The 20,432-nt window shown below is 43.7% G+C and overlaps 1 protein-coding gene across 1 annotated transcript in view; it reads right to left on the reverse strand.

Moving 5' to 3' along the window:
• Positions 1–20,432, reverse strand: part of LOC124619957 (nematocyst expressed protein 3-like) — a 156,686-nt gene that overhangs the window by 46,783 nt on the left and 89,471 nt on the right. The window contains exon 2 of the mRNA XM_047146620.1: positions 18,808–18,880. Coding sequence (XP_047002576.1) covers positions 18,808–18,880 — 73 coding nt within the window. The remainder of the gene's footprint in view (positions 1–18,807; positions 18,881–20,432) is intronic.

A 20,432-nucleotide genomic window follows, 5' to 3' on the forward strand; every position in this document is an offset into this window, starting at 1 on the left:
ATGTTAGATGATGGGTGGCTATGCATTCAGAAGAGCACGCCAGATAATGAAAAACTGCAGAATTTTTACGACTATTTTGTTGAACAATGGCTGGATAACGAAGACATGCCAAGGGATATATGGAACTGCGCAGGAAGGCGTCACCGCACCAACAATATTTCAGAAGGATGGAATCGGAGCATAAATACATTAATTTCGAGGGTTCATGCAGATTTTTACTCCTTAGTAAAAATTCTCAGAGAGGACGCAGAATATCATGGGCATCAATTTGACCGACTAGTTTCAAATCTAGGTGGGAAAAGAAGAAAGAAGTCCGCAATTAAGAGAGATGAAATAGTTTCTAAGGTCCTTACAAGACTCCAAGTTGACGGCAATATAAAATCATTTCTTACTTGCGTGGCCTATGCACACAAATTACAATGAAAAGGAAATGGCTGAAGCTACAGCAACACTTGTAAATATTGAAAAGAGGTTCAGTTCACGCCTATCGCTCTATTGTAAAAATTGTAAATAAATAATCATCCTGTCGGCTAAATGTCGCTTGCAAATTGTAAAAGATTCACTAATGAAAGAAAAGTCATAGCTTTTCTAACAATCACAATCAGCATTTATGTGCAGCTAATTTGAGAAACAATGTCTGTTTGAGTGGACGATGAATACATCTTGTTTCAATACATAAATTTCATTCCTTAACGTTAATTGCTGGCAGGACTCACGTTAGAGTCTGCGTGGTATGCGAAAATTGTGGTTCATTTCGAAACAATTAAAGAAAAAAGTTTCTACTGAGAACCAAATTCTTTAGTTGGCTCCTCTTAATATATGGTAAAAGGTTGCCACTCCTATCATGTCAAAGTTTGGGTGAGCGGTTGAAAGATGGTAAACATTTTCGGTTTCTATAGTTTCTGTAAAATACATCGTTAAGTATGAGGTTGAGCTAAAATTATGCCCTATGTAAGATTAATCAGAAGAAAAATTCCAATGAAAAGGTCTTACACATAACTGTGATGCAACTAATGGTTGACATGATATCGTGGGGGCAAAATCAGCTCCGATTTCTAATTTGACTAAGGCTACCCGTCCTTGCCCAAAAAAATTCTGAAATAATGTAACCTGGCTGCACTGGATGAGTGTGAATGTCCCTCGGCAGCTGCCCGGGCCGGCACAAGCCGAGCGCTCAGTCACACCAAGCGGCAGCAGGCAGTGGCCGAGCAGGTAGGGGCGCAGCATTTGCGACACACCCTGTGCCGGTCCCTCAGTATCCCGGATTTCTCACAAGTGTCGCCACATTCCAGTTTCTCACAAGTGTCGCTTCTCACAGGTGTCTACAACTCCCTCTCACTACCTCCAAATGATAAAATGACGATATGGAATCTCAAATGGCAACAGTGAACTAGAAATAAAAAATGACAATCGATAAATAAACGGAACGTATACCGGAAGAATGGAAAACAGCATTAATCCACCCCATCTTCAAGAAAGGGGATAAAACCGATGCAAATAATTACAGAGGGATATCTTTACTTCCGGTAACGTATAAAATTCTATCTAAGGCCCTACAAAACAGATTGGACAAACAACTTGATCAAGAAATTGGTGAATACCAAGCAGGCTTTAGGAAGGGAAGATCTTGTGTGGAGCAAATTTTAAACTTGAAGTTAATTATCAAATATAGACGATTAAGAGGAAAATACATCTTTATCACGTTTGTTGACTTCAAGAAGGCGTACGACTCCGTTGACAGAACAACCTTGGTTAACATCCTTTGTGAGTTTGGAGCAGACAAGAAAACAGTTGCAATCGTCAAAGAAACACTTACGGATACCTATGCAAAAGTAAAGTTCCGTGGTGAGGTATCCAGACCATTCAAAATCAGAACAGGATTAAGACAAGGAGATGGGTTGTCACCTACCCTATTCAACTGTGTGTTAGAAAAAGTAATTAGAGAGTGGAGGAAGAAAACGACTGAAGAAGGAATACAAAAAATCAGATTAGGAAGAATAAAGGATGGATTAGAAGTAGATTGCCTCGCTTTTGCTGATGACTTAGCGATTCTGGCAGGAAGTTTGGAAGAAGCAGTCAAACAGATCAATATTCTGAATGAAACAGCAGAAAAAGCAGGACTGAAAATCTCCTTTGAAAAGACAGAGTACCTAACCAATGTAAAAGAGGCACCGAACAATATGATTACAAAGTATGGCCAGATAAAGAAGGTTTCTAATTTCAAATATTTAGGGGAAATCATCCAGCCCAATGCTTCAGATAAAGAAGGAAGTAAAACAAGAACAAGAAAAATGGAAATGGCATTCCAGCTAACAAAGAATGTGTACAACAAGAACTCAGTATCAATTAACGCAAAAATAAGGCACTACAACACTGTGATTAAGCCAGAGTGTCTGCATGCATCTGAATGTTTAGCAATGAACACTAACAAGGAAAAGGAAGCTATAGCAAAAAAGGAGCGAAAAATTATTAGAAAAGTACTTGGGCCGAGGTTTGAGAATGGGACTTGGAAGCTTAGAAGTAATAGAGAAGGGTATGACAAGATTGAGAAAGTGGGAGATAGCATGAGGAAGAGAAGAGTAAGCTTTTACGCCCATTTGAAAAGAATGAATGATGAAAGGCTGACAAAGAAAATATTCATGTTTTTTGACAAGAACCCCAGAACCCAAATTACCTGGTTCAAAGAAGTCAAAGCAGACGTAGAGGAGATGGGTATAGGAGAAGGTGATATAACCAACAGAGACTTAATGAGAGACAAAATTCAACATTTTGAAGGATTTGAAGTGAAGAAGAGAAGAACTGGAGGAACAGTGTGGACAAAAGACCGAAGGGAGCAGCACAGAGAGAGGATGAAGACATATTGGCAGAAGAGAAAAGAGGAGGAGCGCAATAGGAGAAATGTACATTGAAAAATAGTTGTTTAACGCAGTCCCTAGACGGCCAAAATCGGAATATATAAAAAAAAAAAAAAAAAAAAACGCATAGCAACCGGAACAGTAACACGCAAAACGAAAGTACTACGAACTTTTGCGCCATCCTAATACAAACCGGCCTTCACCTTTCTGCCTGCCTGTGCGTGTGCTGAGGCAGCAGCGACCGCCGGGCAGCCACACGAGGCCGGACCGCGGGATCGCAGCCTGGCAGGTGGGCACCGACTGTGGCGCCGGGCACGGCCCACGCCGCCTCCGCCCAATTAATTAGAGCTAACGAGCGGCGGCAGCGGCGGGGCCTGCGGGGGCGGTGGGGGCGGCGGGTGCGGCGGCGGCCGTGCAGGCCGATTACTGCGGCCGCCTTCCCAGGGGGCTGCAGCGCCCGCCGCCCGCCGCTAGCCGCCCTAATGGGGGCTGACCCGTCCCGTCTGCGTCCGTCCTGCGAACTACAGCGGGCACAGCTCGGCTCCGTTATTCGCTATACAGCCGGCAACTCCCAAATAAAGCTTTTCATTGTACGTGGGGCGTTAAACAGTTTTTCTCGCCCAATTTCGGTTGAAAATACGTGGAATTTGGTTTGGAACACCGTGGAACATTCCCTGTTCAGCCCCTATAGTGTCATGAAATTCAGGCAGGCGGAGACGCTATATATGCTCTTCAAAATGGCATCTGCAAGGAAGGTCCGCCCCAAGCAGAGAGCTGTCATTGAGTTTCGTTTGGCGGGAAACCAAACCATCAGCAGTTACTTCTGTAAAATATCTGGGAGTATGCGTGCGGAACGATTTGAAGTGGAATGATCATATAAAATTAATTGTTGGTACGGCGGGTACCAGGCTGAGATTCATTGGGAGAGTCCTTAGAAAATGTAATCCATCAACAAAGGAGGTGGCTTACAAAACACTCGTTCGTCCTACACTTGAGTATTGCTCATCAGTGTGGGATCCGTACCAGATCGGGTTGACGGAGAAGATCCAAAGAAGAGCGGCGCGTTTCGTCACAGGGTTATTTCGTAACCGTGATAGCGTTACGGAGGTGTTTAGCAAACTCAAGTGGCAGACTCTGCAAGAGAGGCGCTCTGCATCGCGGTGTAGCTTGCTGTCCAGGTTTCGAGAGGGTGCATTTCTGGATGAGGTATCGAATGTATTGCTTCCCCCTACTTAAACCTCCCAAGGAGATGAGAAATGTAAAATTAGAGAGATTCGAGCGCGCACGGAGGCTTTCCGGCAGTCGTTCTTCCCGCGAACCATACGCGACTGGAACAGAAAAGGGAGGTAATGACAGTGGCACGTAAAGTGCCCTCCGCCACACACCGTTGGGTGGCTTGCGGAGTTTAAATGTAGATCTCAGACATTCGTAGATACTTGCCGGATGTCTACCGAGACCTGGCAGTGAAGAAAATCCCAGTGAGTCTTAGGGCGAGGCGTTTGTCATCATAGCAACAAGGTCGCGCAAATACATCTACATCTACATCCACACTCCGCTAGCCATCTGACGGTGTGTGGCGGAGGGTACCTTGAATACCTCTATGGGTTCTCCCTTCTATTCCAGTCTCGTTTTGTTCGTGGGAAGAAAAATTGTCGGTATGCCTCCGTGTGGGCTCTAATCTCTCCGATTTTATCCTCATCGTCTCTTCGCGAGATATACGTAGGAGGGAGCACTATACTGCTTGAGTCCTCGGTAAAGGAATGTTCTCGAAACGAAAAAGACCGTACCGAGCTACTGAGCGTCTCACTTGCAGAGTCTTCCACTGGAGTTTATCTATCATTTCCGTAACGCTTTCGCGATTACTAAATAATCCTGTAACGAAGCGCGCTGCTCTCAGTTGGATCTTCTCTATATCTTCTATCAACCCTATCTGGTGCGGATCCCACACCGGTGAGAAGTATTCAAGCAGTGGGCGAACAAGTGTACTGTAACCTACTTCCGTTGTTTTCGGACTGCATTTCCTTACGATTCTTCCAACGAATCTCAGTCTGGAATCTGCTTTACCGACGATTAATTTTATATGCTGATTCCATTTTAAATCACTCCTAATGCCTACTCCCAGATAATTTATGTAATTAACTGCTTCCAGTTGCTCACCTGCTACACTGTAGCTAAATGATAAAGGATCTTTCTTTCTATGTATTCGCAGCACATTACACTTGTCTACATTGAGATTCAGTTGCCATTTCCTGCACCATGCGTCAATACGTTACAGATGCTCCTGCATTTCAGTACAATTTTCCATCGTTACAACCTCTCGATATACTACAGCATCATCCGCAAAAAGCCTCAGTGTACTTCTGATGTTATCCACTAGGTCATTTATATATATTGTGGATAGCAACGGTCCTGCGACACACAACTGAAATCACTCTTACTTCGGAAGACTTCTCTCCACTGAGAATATCTCCGATCTCCCGCGTGACAGCCGGTCGCACACAGTTGTCGTCGAAGGATCACAATCAAACGCCTCGTTGCTCAACTGGACGTCTCTGTTGGTAGCGCTGACACATTCGTCAGCCAGTTAGAGTGCTCAAAGAGGTATGTCCGCTGGATGCCTTGCCGCCTAACAGAGGACCATAAAGAACAACGAAGAACCATCTTCGCACAGTTGCTTTCGCGGTACGAGCCTGATCGTGACAATACATCATCGCTTGCTATGAAGCAGGGGTTCACCACTTAGAACCAGAAACAAAGCAGCGATCCATGGAGTGACGCCTTACCACCTCTCCTCCAAAGAAAAGTTCAAAGCTGCGCCCTCAGCCGGTAAAGTCTTGGCGTTACTGTGTTATTCTCATGCCCTCCCTCGTGGTGCAACGATCGGATCTGAAGGGTGTTGTGCTACCCTCATTATATTGAGAAAAAAAAGGACTTCAGCGTTTTCGTCACTAAAAACCGCATACGAGCTTCTCCATCTCCATGACAACGCAAGGCGTCACGTAAGTCTGAGCAACAGAGAGGAGATCACAACACTTCATTGGAAAGATCCTTCTCATCCACTCTGCAGCCGGTATATCGCACCTTCCGACTTCCGTTTGGCCCAATGAAGGATGAACTCTGCGCTAAGCAGTACGTTGATGATGGGGAGGTTTCTGATGCAGCCAGATACTGGCTCATACCTCGGCCAGTAGTCCCATATCAGCATACAGGCACTTCCAGTGAGATGGCGTAAGGCCGAACGGAGATTATGTCGAAAAATAGGGTTTTGTATCCAGACATGAGAAGAATTATATGGTGTATTGGAATTCTGACTGAAACCAACCAGCTCTCAGAAAAAAAAGTGTTGCATTACTTAATGAACACCTCTCGTAACTGCATCAGGAGGCGCAGAAAATAACCAGGTCTCACTTATTATTCGTATACAGCATAGTAGAGGCGATGCATGATTAAATTTGTAGCGATTTGGGGGTGTTCAAATGGTTCAAATGGCCCTAAGCACTATGGGACTTGGCATCTGAGGTCATCAGTCCCCTAGACTTAGAACTACTTCAACCTAACGAACCTAAGGACATCACACACATCCATGCCCGAGGCAGGAGTTGAACCTGCGACTGTAGCAGCAGCGCGGTTCCTGACTGAAGCGCCTAGAACGGCTCGGCCACAGCTGCCGGCTTTTGGGGATGTACAGAATACCAAATTTAGTACACAGATGTGCCATACGAAGAGCATAAGGAAGCTTATGTTAAGGAGTAAGGTACTGGGCCACAATATGTTCATTAAAATTCAGACAAATTAGTTTATCTGAACAAATTTTTTTATACAGTACAAACTTTGAAACATGCTTAAAACACATCAGATAAGAACAGCGTGTATCACCAGAATTTATTAATGTGAGTTTACCGAAAGGCAACTGTTGGTAAAACTTACTAAAAATAAGAACACAGCAAAATTTACTCTTGTGATTATGAAAGCAAAGGTTAACAGTTTTAATACAAACAAAATAATGACATCAGGATTAAGCTTCACTGTCAGCAAGGTTTTCTGTTGCTGCTTAAGAAAGAAACTTTTGGCATAACAAATTTGCGCTACCACTGCCAACAGAATTTACTACAGAAGCTCAAGAAAACAGCTGCTGGTAGAATTTGGTAGAAACTTTTTTTGAAAAACTTTTTTACTTTGATAGCTGATCTTTATACATTTTTATGAGCTGAATCCAAATCTAGCCTTAGTTTTTTGTATCACTCATAGTTTTCGAGCAATATGCTTTTTACTGCATAGTATAAAAATCCGATGCTATATGGTAAACGGGGAAATTAAGGAAACGCTTTGTTACAACATAAGCATGGCTTGTATTTACAGTAAGCTACTTAAAACAATGACATGTGTTAATTGAGGTTTCACATGTCTGCTGGAACTGTTTTGCATTTTCTTTCTCTTTTTTATTTGAAGCTTCTTGTGTAGCTTTTTCTACGACGAGTCGCCTGCTGAACTTCTCGGTGAAGTGACCAACAGTAGTCCCCCATCGTGTTGGTGCTCCAGCGGCCTTGGTAGCGTTTTTACATCACTTTAATGTCCTGAGGAAACGCTCTCCTTGCTCCTCACTAACATCTCCCATATTGTCCGGGAAGTAATTAAGGTGACCGTTCAAAAAGTGGTCTTTCAGGTGCATTGAACATCCTAAAGTTTTCAACTTCTTTAACATTGTAGCTATAATAGAAACACATTCTGGGTCTTTTTCATGTCCTAAGAACTTTGTAACGACTTTCTTGAATGATACCCATACTTCTTTCTCATTTAAGGTCATTGTGGATTCAAAGTTAACATCAAACATCAATTTTATAATGTCAGGTCCGACAAAGACGCTTTCTTTTAGTTTAGCTTCTGAAAGGTGTGGAAACTTTTTGCAGAGATACTTAAAACATGGTCCATCTTTAGGAAAAGCCTTGACAAACTGTTTCGTTAGGCCTAACTTTATACGTGGAGGTGGTAGGAGTACGATTTTTGGATCTACAAGGTTTTTGCGTAGAATGTTCTTCTCACCAGGTTTTAAAGACCCCCTCACAGGCCAGTTCTTTCTGTACCAGTGTTGATCCCTAGCCCTACTGTCCCATTCACACAAGAAACATGGCAATTTGGTAAAACCACCTTGCTGACCAAGGACCATGCATGTTACTTTTAGATCGCCACGTATCATTCAACCATGGGCAGAATAGCCTATTTTATTTAGCACTATTTCTAGGTTTTCAAATTTTTCATTCGTGTGTACAGAATGTCCAACAGGTGTAGATGCATACATGTTACCATTGCGTAATGAAACAGCCTTTAAACTTGTTTTGGATGAAACAATAAACAGCCTCCAGTCTTCCTTTTTGTATTCAATTCCAAATTCATTCATCAGACCGGGAATGTCTGAGCAGTACACTAAATCACTTTCTTCTTGAAAAAACTTGGAAAATTGCTGCTCTCTCTTTCTATACATGTATATGCTGGTTCCAACTGCCAATAAGTTCTTTTCTTTTAATCTAGAGCCAAGCAATTCAGCTTTTTCTTTTGTTAAGCCCAGATCCCTAATCAAATCGTTAAGTTCGGTCTGAGTAAACAATTTGGGCTCTACACTTTCAGTATTACAATGGAATTCATCATCTAAATCACATTGTACATCAAAATACTTCTGTTGGAATAGAATTTAAATCATCTGGTCGTTCAGCAACCGGCAAATCTACACCATGCTCCACTGGTCGGATGGCAAACGGAAGGTTAGGGTAGCTTATTACCACCTTGTTTTTCGAATTATCACCAGTAATATCAAAACTACCAAAGCAGCAATCATCGGAATGATTTCTTGGCTCCCCCCATATCATAGGAACAGCAAATCTAAAGACTGTTTTTATTCTTTTCTGACCTTTTTCTCAGATCTTCATCACACACATAACATACCTCATGCGGCGCCTGAGATTTATCTTGATCACCAATTTTAGATCCAAAGTATGATAGATAAACCTTTTTCACAAAGTCTGTAATGTTTCTTTGGTGTTTTTCAATCACAAATTCACCACAAATGTAACAAAAACTGTCAGCAGAGTTTTTACAGCCACGATTAGACACTGTACTCAGCACATGTACAGCAAACAGGAAAGTGAGGTTAGGCTGACAGTAAACAAAACACCATCTGTTAACACAAAAATAGAATCGACCTTTTTTTGCCAGCAAATGTTTTCAGCAGTGCTATCAACCTCATCTACATTCATTACACCTCATTTTTAATTTATTTTAACTACATAAAAGCTGTTAAATTCTTTAAAAAATCGCTTAATTTAATAAATTTAACTATAAAGTGTGAAGAATTGGTGAGTGACACAGTTTTTCAAGTATTATATTTGGATTTCCCACCCTAAAATACATAAGAATAAGGTATTTTCAGCAGAAAAGTTTTCCATCGTTGGCCTGTGTAATCAAACGAGCACAAACGTATGCGGCAACTGACAACAGAGAACCATAAGAAACTATTGACGTAATTACTCGTAAAATGTAATGTAACACTGACAATTTAAATGAATATTAAATTATTTCAGAGTGGCTAGTCCACCAAAATACTCGAGTAAATATATTCACTAGTACTGGGCAAGCAAGGTTCTACTAAATAATGAAATTGAAACCAAACGGTGCACACTTTCAATTAGAAAACTTATTACTGAAGAGATACCCAAATTCATGGGGAGTAAAATCCAGAAACCCTAACCACATCCTGATATAAAAGTACACAAAATTCTGTCTGTAATAGTGGACTATTAGGTATCAACGGAAGCCTTACAAGGAACCACCTGGGTGCGAGGTTACGAAAGACCAATGATGTTTACGGCATTCGTGGTGCCATATATTGTCTACCATACATCCAAAATATTGGCTGCTAATGGCAACAGAGAACATATCTGGAAGTATTGAGTGGTAAGCACAGTATGTGGCTGCGGGCGTAGTTGAACTGCTTAGCCGACGAGTAACTCACAACGGTGCTACAGTGCTAAAGATATTGATGCAAAGCAGAGCAATGGTAAGGATTAAAAAAGAAGAAAAAGAGAAAAAGACATGCACACATTGCATTATATCTGCAACATATGCCGAAGTTGGCATTTCCTCAGAAAGGTACCCAAGGAATGGGGCAAAGAAGTGGCAGATGAAATATTAGCGTTTCTGCTACATGAGTTAGTAGAATGAAAGGTAGTAGGTAGCAGGAGTAATCCACTAAATTACAGGCCCATATCCTTAACGTCGATATGCAGCAGGATTTTATAAGATACGTGTTCGAACATTATGAATTACATCGGAAAAAAAGCAGTCTATTGACACGCAGTCAACATGGGTTTAGAAAACATCGTTCCTGTGAAACGCAACTAGCTCTTTATTAACATGAATTGTTGAGTGCTATTGACAAGGGATTTCAGATCGATTCCGTTTTTCTGGATTTCCGGAAGGCTTTTGAGACTGTACCACCCAAGCGGGTCGCAGTGAAATTGCGTGCTTATCGATTTCCTGTCAGAGAGGTCACAGTTCGTAGTAACTGACGGAAAATCATCGAGTAAAACAGAAGTGATTTCTGGCGTTCCCCAAGGTAGTGTTATAGGCCCTTCGCTGTTCCTTATCTACACTCCTGGAAATGGAAAAAAGAACACATTGACACCTGTGTGTCAGACCCACCATACTTGCTCCGGACACTGCGAGAGGGCTGTACAAGCAATGATCACACGCACGGCACAGCGGACACACCAGGAACCGCGGTGTTGGCCGTCGAATGGAGCTAGCTGCGCAGCATTTGTGCACCGCCGCCGTCAGTGTCAGCCAGTTTGCCGTGGCATACGGAGCTCCATCGCAGTCTTTAACACTGGTAGCATGCCGCGACAGCGTGGACGTGAACCGTATGTGCAGTTGACGGACTTTGAGCGAGGGCGTATAGTAGGCATGCGGGAGGCCGGGTGGACGTACCGCCGAATTGCTCAACACGTGGGGCGTGAGGTCTCCACAGTACATCGATGTTGTCGCCAGTGGTCGGCGGAAGGTGCACGTGCCCGTCGACCTGGGACCGGACCGCAGCTTCGCACGGATGCACGCCAAGACCGTAGGATCCTACGCAGTGCCGTAGGGGACCGCACCGCCACTTCCCAGCAAATTAGGGACACTGTTGCTCCTGGGGTATCGGCGAGGACCATTCGCAACCGTCTCCATGAAGCTGGGCTACGGTCCCGCACACCGTTAGGCCGTCTTCCGCTCACGCCGCAACATCGTGCAGCCCGCCTCCAGTGGTGTCGCGACAGGCGTGAATGGAGGGACGAATGGAGACGTGTCGTCTTCAGCGATGAGAGTCGCTTCTGCCTTGGTGCCAATGATGGTCGTACGCGTGTTTGGCGCCGTGCAGGTGAGCGCCACAATCAGGACTGCATACGACCGAGGCACACAGGGCCAACACCCGGCATCATGGTGTGGGGAGCGATCTCCTACACTGGCCGTACACCACTGGTGATCGTCGAGGGGACATTGAATAGTGCACGGTACATCCAAACCGTCATCGAACCCATCGTTCTACCATTCCTAGACCGGCAAGGCAACTTGCTCTTCCAACAGGACAATGCACGTCCGCTTGTATTCCGTGCCACTCAACGTGCTCTAGAAGGTGTAAGTCAACTACCCTGGCCAGCAAGATCTCCGGATCTGAGCATGTTTGGGACTGGATGAAGCGTCGTCTCACGCGGTCTGCACGTCCAGCACGAACGCTGGTCCAACTGAGGCGCCAGGTGGAAATGGCATGGCAAGCCGTTCCACAGGACTACATCCAGCATCTCTACGATCGTCTCCATGGGAGAATAGCAGCCTGCATTGCTGCGAAAGGTGGATATACACTGTACTAGTGCCGACATTGTGCATGCTCTGTTGCCTGTGTCTGTGTGCCTGTGGTTCTGTCAGTGTGATCATGTGATGTATCTGACCCCAGGAATGTGTCAATAAAGTTTCCCCTTCCTGGGACAATGAATTCACGGTATTCTTATTTCAATTTCCAGGAGTGTATATAAACGATTTGGGAGACAATCTGAGCAGCCGTCTTCGGTTGTTTGCAGATGACGCTGTCGTTTATCGACTAATAAAGTCATCAGAAGATCAAAACAAACTGCAAAACGATTTAGAAAAAATATCGGAATGCTGCGAAAAGTGGCAGTTGTCCCTGAATGACGAAAAGTGTGAGGTCTTCCACATGAGTGCTAAAAGGAACTCGTTAAGATTCGGTTACACGATAAATCAGTCTAATCTAAAAGCCATAAATTCAACTAAAAACCTAGGTATTACAATTACGAACAACTTAAATTGGAAGGAACACATAGAAAATGTTGTGGGGAAGGGTAACTGAAGACTGCGTTTTATTGGCAGGACACTTAGAAAATGTAATAGACCTACTAAAGAGACTGTCTACACTACGCTTGTCCGTCCTCTTTTAGAATACTACTGCGCGGTGTGGGATCCTTACCAGAAAAGACTAACGGAGTACATCGAAAAAGTTCAAAGAAGGGCAGCACGTTTTGTATTATCGCGAAATATGAGAGAGAGTGTCACTGAAATGATACAGGATTTGGGCTGGAAATCATTAAAGGAAAGGCGGTTTTCGTTGCGAGGGAATCTTCTCACGAAGTTCTAATCGCCAACTTTCTCCTCCGAATGCGAAAATATTTTGTTGACACCGACCTACATAGGGAGGAACGATCACCACGATAAAATAAGGGAAATGAGAGCTTGTACGGAAAGATCGTTCTTTCCGCGCGCTGTACGAGATTGGAATAATAGATAATTATGAAGGTGGTTCGATGAACCATCTGCCAGGCACTTAAATGTGATTTGCAGAGTATCCATGTAGATGTATATGTAGATGTAGAATGGGTGGTGTCATATACGCTTGAAAGGAGTATAATGATAACGATTCATATTTAATAAGTGAAAGTGATATTGAAACAGGTCTTGAGCGATATAGTTCATCAATAATGTCGGACAGAGAGCCACAGGTCCTGTCTCCAGTGAAACGTAGTAACGGACAACCGTTGTCCAAGGAGCGGGTACTAAACAATAATTACATATGTAGAAGATCATCCGTAGCGTAGTAAGAACGAAATTATGAACAGAGTTTGAATAAATCCGCGGCAATATGACCGTCTAGTGAAACTACAAAAACTACGGATATTCAAGGGAGGACAAGGCGCACTTGTTACGAAAAGGGTTTTTACACATTTCATGGACGTGCAATACAATTTACAGGATGTACATGACAGTGACCCAATGCATTATGCACATCAAATTTCTTGAGACATAGATTACAGTAATTTCAGGGGAGGCACTGAATGGTCGCATAACTTCAGACAGTGCTACAGAACTGGAAAACGTAAGATCATGAAATTTCAAACGAAGCATCAGCTTGACGATGTACAACAATCTGCGGAATCTGACCGAAAATTTGTAGATGAGATGAACAAACTTATCCCATCGTTCAGTAACAGAATCCTTTTCAAACACTGCTTTTGGCCAGCAGCTGGTTAAAGTAATTTGCTTTTGCTCGATTTCCGACCTGCGAATAAAAATCATTCTGCTTTAGTGCAAGTTATCCTTCCTGAAGAGTGTGTGACATTACCGCTGATATCACCTGGAACCTCTGAACAAATTCATACTCTGGAATTTGTTTTATTTTATTATTTTTTTTCTCTCTGAGCATACAAAACATTATCGCGCTACCTGCAGCTACGCTTTAAACGATACCTGGTTTCACGATAAGCTCCAAGACAGAGCCATCAGTTTTCATCACCCTGTTACATCTATACGATTCTACATGCGTTAAGAGTGTATACCTAGCTGAACGTAATGCACGGTTCGTAACTCCCAAGAGTTCGCCTTCGATCTTGATGGTGCGAACCTCGGTGCTCACTGTGGCGAATCCTTTGTGATTCGGCGTTTATGGTGCAAGTTAGTAGTTTATTTTTATGATTTCTTGAATGTGCACGATCTCCATTTTGTGAAATGTAGGACGTACATCTCATAGAAGAGTGACCTCTGCATCGTGCGGTAGCGTTCTCGCTTCCCGCGCCCGGGTTCCCGGGTTCGATTCCCGGCGGGGTCAGGGATTTTCTCTGCCTCGTGATGACTGGGTGTTGTGTGACGTCCTAAGGTTAGTTAGGTTTAAGTAGTTCTAAGTTCTAGGGGACTGATGACCATAGATGTTAAGTCCCATAGTGCTCAGAGCCATTTGAACCAATTTTTTGACCTCTGCATCTCCAGGTACAATCAATTTCTGTCGTCTTCCTGATGCACATGGTGAGTCATTAGCTGCTAACATTTTTCCTGTCACACTTGTTTACACAACCATTCCAAATGAGCCTTACTGATGATTGAAACTGCGATCTCTCACTAAAGGGGTTCCTTGTTAATTTTGCATCGACTGAGACTGATTTTTTATTGAAGTGACTCCAAGTGAGCTTAAATGCTATGTGTAATTTTGAGATTCCTTCTTGACTGGCTATAGTGTTCAATCCTGGTGGTTGGATGACTTCTCCTAGATGTTTAAAGTGTGTAAATTGCGACTCTTCGCCTTATTCATATTTAAATGCGTTAATAAAAAAAGAAAATTATAAAAAACAGTAAATTTTTGAAATGAGAATAAAAAGAAGACAGAAAACATTAGTGTTAGTGAGAGTTATCCGTTCACTTTTGACTTCAGGGCTATTTTAACAACCTTAGCGCTAATTGATGTACCGATTATGATGCATTGAAATCGATTTTATACAGTATACGTCATGAAACTGTGATAGTATTTGCTGTTCTAATTCTCAAATCAGTTGCATGTCATGGCGTTTCTGAGATTTGTGGACAAATGCCTATAAAGTGACTTATTTATCTGAATTGCAATTCTTGGAAGTTATGCTAAGCAATACACTGAGCACTGAACTTAAGAAATAGTAATTACTGAACGAAAACATTTTATTGTTGTTACTACTAAGAACTTAGGCATGTATATCTCGCTACAGGTCCAGATGATGGCAAGTTATATTTGAGGTAGAGGGGTGCATAGAAACGAACTGTCCTCGCGACTGATCGTGAGTGAGTTAGACCGCAAAGAAGAGGGAAATCCGAGCGAATAAGTGGAAGAGGCGTACCGCACTGGGACACCAAGGCAGGTGTACTGGTAGCGGTCATGTCTGGCAGTACAGAGACGCCAGAGGAATGTCTTCATTGTGCGCTCAATAGACGAGTTAGTAGCTTTGCGTGCAAGTGCGAAATGAAAAGAGAATGCAGAAAAAGACGTTCGCAGTACATCCCTTCACTGCTGATCGTGACGTAAACTGGTTATTTCACACGCTGTATAATGATTTGACAAGTTACAGTGCTAAATTTACTAGTTTCGTGAGAACATAAGTACCTTCGTTTGTCGAAATAGTGGGGATCCTCCGAGATTAACTGACGAAAAAGGACACTGTTTTAAGGAAAGTAATCTCACCATGACCTATCTAATCGGTATGTAACAATTTATCATCTGCAGTGACATTTTCCGTTATAGTTGCAACTGTAAAGTATACATAGAAGTGATTTTTCAGTTTTTATTTGAAAAGTACGTTATTGTAAACTGAAATTCAATTTAAAAATACAGGGTGATTCAAAAAGAATACCACAACTTTAAAAATGTGTATTTAATGAAAGAAACATAATATAATCTTCTGTTTGGATAGCTGCTATTATTTCTCGTTTCAAATCATCAATGGTGGCTGGGAGAGGTGGCCGAAACACCATATCCTTAACATACCCCCATAAGAAAAAAATCGCAGGGGTAAGATCAGGGCTTCTTGGAGGCCAGTGATGAATTGCTCTGTCACGGGCTGCCTGGCGGCCGATCCATCGCCTCGGGTAGTTGACGTTCAGGTAGTTACGGACAGATAAGTGCCAATGTGGTGGCGCTCCATCCTGCTGAAATATGAATTGTTGTGCTTCTTGTTCGAGCTGAGGGAACAGCCAATTCTCTAACATCTCCAGATACTGTAGTCCAGTTACAGTAGCACCTTCGAAGAAAAAGGGACCAAAAACTTTATTGGCTGAAATGGCACAGAAAACGTTCACCTTAGGCGAGTCACGTTCATACTGAGTTGTTTCCCGCGGATTCTCAGTGCCCCATATACAGACATTGTGACGGTTGACTTTCCCGTTAGTGTGGAAAGTTGCTTCATCACTAAACACAATCTTTGAAACGAAAGATTCATCTGTTTCCATTTGAGCAAGGATAAAATCACAGAAATCGATTCTTTGAATCTTATCAGCTGCAGACAGTGCTTGAACCAATTTCAGACGATAAGGTTTCATAACTAACCTTTTTCGTAGGACTCTCCATACAGTTGATTGTGGAATTTGCAGCTCTCTGCTAGCTCTGCGAGTCGATTTTCCTGGGCTACGAACAAATACTTGCTGGATGTGTGCTACATTTTCATCACTCGTTCTCGGCCGTCAAGAACTTTTCCCTTTGCACAAACACCCATTCTCTGTAAACTGTTTATACCAACGTTTAATACACCACCTATCAGGAGGTTTAACACCATACTTCGTTCGAAATGCACGCTGAACAACTGTCGTCGATTCACTTCTGCCGCACTCAATAACACAAAAAGCTTTCTGTTGAGCGGTCGCCATCTTAGCATCAACTGACGCTGACGCCTAGTCAACAGCGCCTCAAGCGAACAAATGTACAACTAAATGAAACTTTATAGCTCCCTTAATTCGGCGACAGAGAGTGCTTAGCTCTGCCTTTTGTCGTTGCAGAGTTTTAAATTCCTAAAGTTGTGGTATTCTTTTTGAATTACCCTGTATATTAGACAAAAACTGGGAAACATGCGTCATCTGGTTACATATCTTCTTTCTTAAAAATAATTGTAGCGAGTCTCATGTATCGCACCCACTAGCATCACATGCTGCGGCCGGAGATGTAACTGTGCTATTTCGATCTGGATGTACATCTACATGGATACTCTGCAAACCACATTTAAGTGCCTGGCAGAGGGTTCATCGAACCACGTTCACAATTCTCTATTATTCCAATGTCGAAGAGCGCGCGGAAAGAAAGAACATCTATATGTTTCCGCACGGGCTCTGATTTCCCTTATTTTAAGATGGTGATCGTTTCTCCCCATGTAGGTCTGCGTCAAGAAAATATTTTTGCATTCTGAGGACAAAGTTGGTGATTGGAATTTCGTGAGAAGAGTCCTCCGCAACCAAAAATGATTTTGTTTTAATAATGTCCTGTATCATTTCGGTGACACTCTCTCCCCTAGTTCACGATAATACAAATCGTGCTGCCCGTCTTTGAACTTTCTCGATATCCTGTCTGGTAAGCATGCCACACCGCGCAGCAGTATTCTAAAAGAGGACGGACAGGCGTATTGTAGGCAGTATCTTTAGCAGATCTGTCCTGCCAATAAATTGCAGTCTTTGGTTTTCCTTCGCCACAACGTTTTCTGTGTGTTCCTTCCAGTATACGTTGTTCATAATTGTAATTCCTAGGTATTTAGTTTGATTTACTGCACTTATATTTAAGTGATTTGCCGGCCGCGGTGGTCTAGCGGTTCTAGGCGCTCAGTCCGGAACCGCGCGACTGCTACGGTCGCAGGTTCGAGTCCTGCCTCGGGCATGGATGCGTGTGATGTCCTTCGGTTGGTTAGGTTTAAGTAGTTCTGAGTTATAGGGAACTGATGACCACAGATGTTAAGTCCCATAGTGCTCAGAGCCATTTGAACCTTTTTTTTTTTTAAAGTGATTTATCGTGTAACCGAAGTTTAACGGATTCATTTTAGCACTCATGTGGATGACCTCAAACTTTTAGCACCATTCAGATATCTTTTCTAAGTCGTTTTGCAATTTGTTTTGATCTTCTGATGACCTTATTAGTCGATAAACAACAGCGTCATCTGCAAACATCATAAGACGACTGCTCAGATTGTCTCCCAAACCGTATGTATAGTTAAGGAACAGCAAAGAGCCTATAACACTTCCTTGGGGAACGCTAGAAATCACTTCTGTTTTATTCGATGACTTTGCGTCAATTACTACAACTGTGACCTGTCTGACAGAAAATTACGAGTCCAGTCACATACGTGAGATAACATTCCATAAGCACGCAATTTCCCTACGACCCGCTTGTGTGGTACAGTGTCAAAAGCCTTCCGGAAATGCAGAAATACGGAATCCGTTTGAAATCCCTTGTCAATAGCACTCAACACTTCGAGGAAAAGTTCGTTTGAGGAAAACTTCCATGTGCTTCGTCTGCGGTTTAAATTTCTTGCGACTGGAGTGGAGTGTCTGGAATTGGCTGTGAGGAAATTGAGGATCGATAATTTCCACGATATCCAGCCGGCCAGATTCCAGAAGGTGAGTGATTATAAGTAGTTTGGAAGTAATTGTAGCGTGGAGGGGCTTATTTCTCGTACTTTGCATCATTTTTGACGCTCATAATCCCAACACTTTCTTTTCTAGTTCGCGTTTCGAGTAGTTCTGAGATGAGGTTGCTGATCTCATCTGAGTCTCGCAGGTAAAAGATTCGGTGACAAAACTACGCATAGCGATCTCGCGGCTGAGAATAACTAGATACGGGTGAGCGGTACGTAGCGCTTGGCAGGTTTGCTAGCGTCTGGTGTACCAGCTGTCGTAAGCCGGCGTGTGTTCCAATGGAGGCTTGCAGGCCTGCCGGCAGCACGTCGCAGCGAGCGCTATGCCGGAAGATCCGCCACACCCAGTTGGATGCCAGGTGCGGGAGGCTTCATTGCGTCCCACGCTTCTGTATGGCGACCCTGCCAGCAGACCCGCCGTTGCACCCCAGTACGGTAGGGCCCGAAGGGCTAGTCAAGGGTTAGCGCCCGCAGGCAGCCTCGTGACTTCCCCCCCCCCCCCCCCCCCTTACCCATCAACGCCGCCGCCTCTGTTCCCGTCAACCCCTGTGCGCGGATGGATGGCCGCCTCAGGCCGCAGCCAGCCTGCCGGAAAATTTGAGACGTCGCCGGCGTTAATGAGGAATTACACGCGCCGGCAGCGGTTACGCGTGCCACCTCACTCTGTCCGCAGGGAAGCCACTTGCGGCGGTAAAGGGACGACGTTCGGCGCGCGGCGGCCTCGGCAGTGGCTCTCCTTAGCGCGTTTGCAGCCCACTTAGCTTGCTGACAGCGGCGACTGCCAGTGTGGGGAATTTGGATTTCCGTAACATGAAGCTCTGTACGATGAGCTCTACTGTCTCTTACCAGGGACAACTACAAAGAATACTATAAGCACCGTAGATACAGGCAAATCGGAACTATTCACAAGCACAGAGATCAAATCTCCAAAATGGAACCCACTATCCGTACACAAATGAGACAATATCGACAGCGAGCGAGGTGGCGCAATAGTTAGCACACTGGACTTGTATTCGAGATGATGATGATGTTTGGTTTGTGGGGCGCTCAACTGTTCAGTCCAGTGCCGCCACTTTCAGAAAAATGGTTCAAATGGCTCTGAGCACTATGGGACTTGACATCTGAGGTCATCAGTCCCCTAGACTAAGAACTACTTAAACCTAACTAAACTAAGGACATCACACACATCCATGCCCGATGCAGGATTCGAACCTGCGATCATAGCAGCCGCGTGGTTCCGGACTGAAGCACCTAGAACCGCTCGGCTAAAGCCGCCGGGGCCACTTTCATGAATGATGATGAAATGAGGAGGACAACACAAACATCCAGTCATTTCAAGGCAGGTGAAAATATCTGATCCTGCCAGGAATCGAACCCGGGACTCCGTGCTCGGGAAGCGAGAACGTGATCTCGAGACTACGAGCTGCGGTCTTACACTCGAGAGGACGGCGGTTCAAACCCGCGTCCGGCCATCCTGATTTAGGATTCCCGTGATTTCCCTTAAATCGCTTCAGGCAAATGCCGGGATGGTTCCGCTGAAAGGGCACGGCCGACTTCCTTCCCCATCCTTCCCTGATCCGATTGGATCGATGACCTCGCTGTTTGGTCCCTTCCCCAAACCAACCAACCAACCAACCAATCACATCGACGTCTAGTTAGACTAGAGAGAGACGAATGGGTTAGTTCAGACGAAGATTCCTCTAACATGCTTCTCTTACATAGAACTATCGACGACACAAAGCGTAAGATGTCCATAACACACACACGACATACAAGTCACAAAATGATGAGATAATAACAAATTAGAACAGTAACCTGTTATCACATTAAGTAGACTGTAGCCGGTTATTGGACTAGGCACCACGTAAAAAATATATTTAGTCCTGTAGTTAGACTAAATTAGAGTAGAAGAAATGTAACACAAGTAATCTAGCAACTAAACAAACGTGTAATGATGAGACGAAATTAATACCTAAAGCACTCAATAAACGACACTCTATATGGAAATAGTAAAATACATTAAAGATAGAACAGAAACGTGTCAACAGATTAAGTAGGATGTATTACGTCCGGTTATTGTGCCAGGCGACACAAGAATACTGTAATGAGGCTAAATTGACATGGAATAACTGCTAAA

This window comes from Schistocerca americana, chromosome 6, assembly GCF_021461395.2.
Source record: "Schistocerca americana isolate TAMUIC-IGC-003095 chromosome 6, iqSchAmer2.1, whole genome shotgun sequence".
NCBI classification, from domain to species: Eukaryota; Metazoa; Arthropoda; class Insecta; order Orthoptera; family Acrididae; genus Schistocerca; species Schistocerca americana.